Source organism: Arachis hypogaea, chromosome 13 (genome assembly GCF_003086295.3).
Source record: "Arachis hypogaea cultivar Tifrunner chromosome 13, arahy.Tifrunner.gnm2.J5K5, whole genome shotgun sequence".
NCBI lineage: Eukaryota > Viridiplantae > Streptophyta > Magnoliopsida > Fabales > Fabaceae > Arachis > Arachis hypogaea.
The window spans coordinates 15,071,982-15,074,531 of NC_092048.1; the positions used below are offsets into that span (position 1 = coordinate 15,071,982).

At 36.0% G+C, this 2,550-nt stretch overlaps 1 protein-coding gene across 1 annotated transcript; it reads right to left on the reverse strand.

The window, feature by feature from the left end:
• Positions 1 to 830: 830 nt before the first annotated feature.
• On the reverse strand, positions 831 to 2,339 carry LOC112735778 (2-carboxy-1,4-naphthoquinone phytyltransferase, chloroplastic-like). Its single transcript, XM_025785282.3, has 3 exons — positions 2,183 to 2,339; positions 1,579 to 1,689; positions 831 to 1,479 (listed from the first exon to the last, which is right to left on the reverse strand). The coding sequence occupies exons 1-3, from the start codon at positions 2,204 to 2,206 to the stop codon at positions 1,381 to 1,383; spliced, it is 234 nt and encodes a 77-aa protein (XP_025641067.1). The 5' UTR covers positions 2,207 to 2,339; the 3' UTR covers positions 831 to 1,380.
• Positions 2,340 to 2,550: the final 211 nt, after the last annotated feature.

Consider the following 2,550-nt stretch of genomic DNA (forward strand, 5'->3'; position numbering starts at 1 on the left):
GACTTCTTAAATAGATATTTATCGTTTTGTGGCTTCTACAATTTTTCTTTATTTCTATGCAATTTATAGATACTTTAGTTTAAAAAACTCATATTATTTTGATGAAGTAATGTTATTTTCATTTATTATTTCAACAACAATGGCATACAAATATTATGTCTTGTGAATTATATTTTATATTATTTAATTAATTTATAAATAAAAAAATTCCATGTCTTTTTATTTGTTTGCATTCTATTTTGGATTTTTGCATCTTATCAAGATTTGACCTCTCTATTTTAATTAATTTTATATATGTTGCTAATAGATAAAAAAATCTAGATAAGAGTAACCATAAGAACAATCAATCATGATTACTATATATTGCATTTGGAAAGAGAGACTTTTTAAAACAACATAACGAAAAATCAAGAAGCAATAAATTAGAACAGCAAACCAGAAATTCAAATTACATAAAGAACAGTTTCTTCTTCTTCCCTTCCCCCTTCTTTTTCTTCCCTTCCCCTTTCGGACGAACAGAGATACTCTTTCTCTTTTTTTTTTCATTTTATAATTTTTTATTATGGATAATTTGATCCAAAATTTTAACATCTAAGTAAAAAAGACGATTTCGTATACAAAAAAAGATTAGAAACGAAAAAAATTTTAGCCTATACCTTAAGAACCAAAATCGTTCTTAACCCTTAATATTTCATAGGGACTTACTAAAATACCTTTTAATTTTAATACTGTATGATATGAGATATAGAAATTCTTGGTTCGGCTAGAAAAACCAAGGTGAGACCACATAATGAAAAATTCTGAGGGGAATGAAAAATTCATTACACATATTTTAATTGTAGAGAACATGTGGTAAATTGGATTTCCATTCTAGAGTTTCTTAGGTAACATAGAAGAATCAACCGTGCATATATTCACTTGGACTACAAACTATGCAATTACATCATTAGGGACAACTGGACAAGGAGCAATCAGATTTGAAAACAAACAAAGGTATGTGTCCTTGTATGTAACACCAAAAAATGTTAAACTATCAAAAAAGCCTAAGTGAGACTTCTAACTAGATTGGTATCTCAACATATAAGATATAAATTTTCTCCACTATTTATTTGGCCATAAGAAGTGGAGGCAAATGAAAAACACTTGAAATGAAGAATGCAAAGAATCAGTATAAAATTCTGAGACAACTTCCATCTTCAGAGATATGGTCTCTTGCATGCATAGAACTGTTGTTAAACCACTCTGGCCGCTACCAGCCCACAAGCCAGAGCTGCTCCAAACAAAGCATGTAACCTCACACAGAAGTACTTTGCCATGAAGACATTGCTTTTGTCCTGTAAGTAAATAACATAACCAAGGCTTAATACCAAACTCCAGGAATCATAAAAGGGTAACACAAAGTCTTGGACGTGCCTTATGATTTTCTTGCACAAATCTCACTACCAAGTTTCCAATTGGTAAGGTCAAGGCACAAAGGAACTAGAACCACCATAGTCATAGCAAGAGAGAAGACAAACAAATCATAAGCTCATAATGAGATGAGAAGATATCAGAAATTAAGTGTTTAGAGTTGCATACAATACTGGCTAGGGGAAGCGCCTTGCACAGACCGAAAGCAATCAAAAGAGCATAGAGTGCCATGACTGCCACTTTCACTACCTCTGCGCCTCTTGCAGTGCCTAGTCTAACCTGAAAGAGACAATGGGAAATCAAAATTATCCTAATCCGAATCCTAACTAGCAACAATACCTAACAAAATAAATCAATAACCAGCAACAATGAATCAAATTAACAATGAATTAACAAGTCAGCAAGTCAGCAATAACTTTGGTGGTATACTCCAGCTTTTAAGTTCAAATCTCCATTACAGTTAAAATATTGTGTTGAGAAACAATTATGTGATCAATCTGATTTTAATGAAGTTTATTCACTTCTTTTTGTCATACTGATCTTACAAAGATAGTTGTATGCGCATATTATGTTGCAAGATGAATAATGACATTAGATTTTACCATGTTAATTTTATATGATAGGAATTGTCCAGTGGGGAGTATTTTACCATGGTAAGACAAATGAAGACTATAATGACGTGAATGTAAAGCATATTTGGGTGTGAGGTTGCGAGGGTTGCGAGATTAAGTAAACAATATCAATGAATCAACGATTTAACCAAATCACATACCTGACTCGGTGGCTCGGGCTCCATATCTGACTTGAATCGGTGGCTGGGTGGGAGACTTGAATCGGTGACTGGTGGGTGCTGTGTTGTGGGTGGCGACTGGCGAGGGTTGTGGCTCTGTTACTGCTGGGTGTGAGGTTGTGAGGTTCGGGCTCTGCTACTGCTGGCGCTGGGTGCGAGCCTGCGAGGGACGAGGGTCGTGCGCTGTGTGCGAGCGTCGTTCAGGCTGTGGGGCGAGTGTCGTGCACTACTGCAGAGAGGAGAGCGCGACGGTGAGAGGAGAGTGCGACGGTGAGAGGCTGAGACTGAGAGCTTTGGATTGGGGGTGGGAGGCGTGGGGTTAGGGCTCACTTCTGCTCAGTAATCGCTAC

What these genes read in the sequence shown, in the direction of transcription:
- LOC112735778 (XM_025785282.3), bottom strand. Translation starts at nt 2,206, where the DNA reads ATGGAGCCCGAGCCACCGAGTCAG. An exon ending in AGCCCGAGCCACCGAGTCAG is followed by an intron (nt 1,690 to 2,182) that starts GTATGTGATTTG and finishes TGTCTCTTTCAG; the next exon opens with GTTAGACTAGGCACTGCAAG. An exon ending in CGCTTCCCCTAGCCAGTATT is followed by an intron (nt 1,480 to 1,578) that starts GTATGCAACTCT and finishes TGGTGGTTCTAG; the next exon opens with TTCCTTTGTGCCTTGACCTT.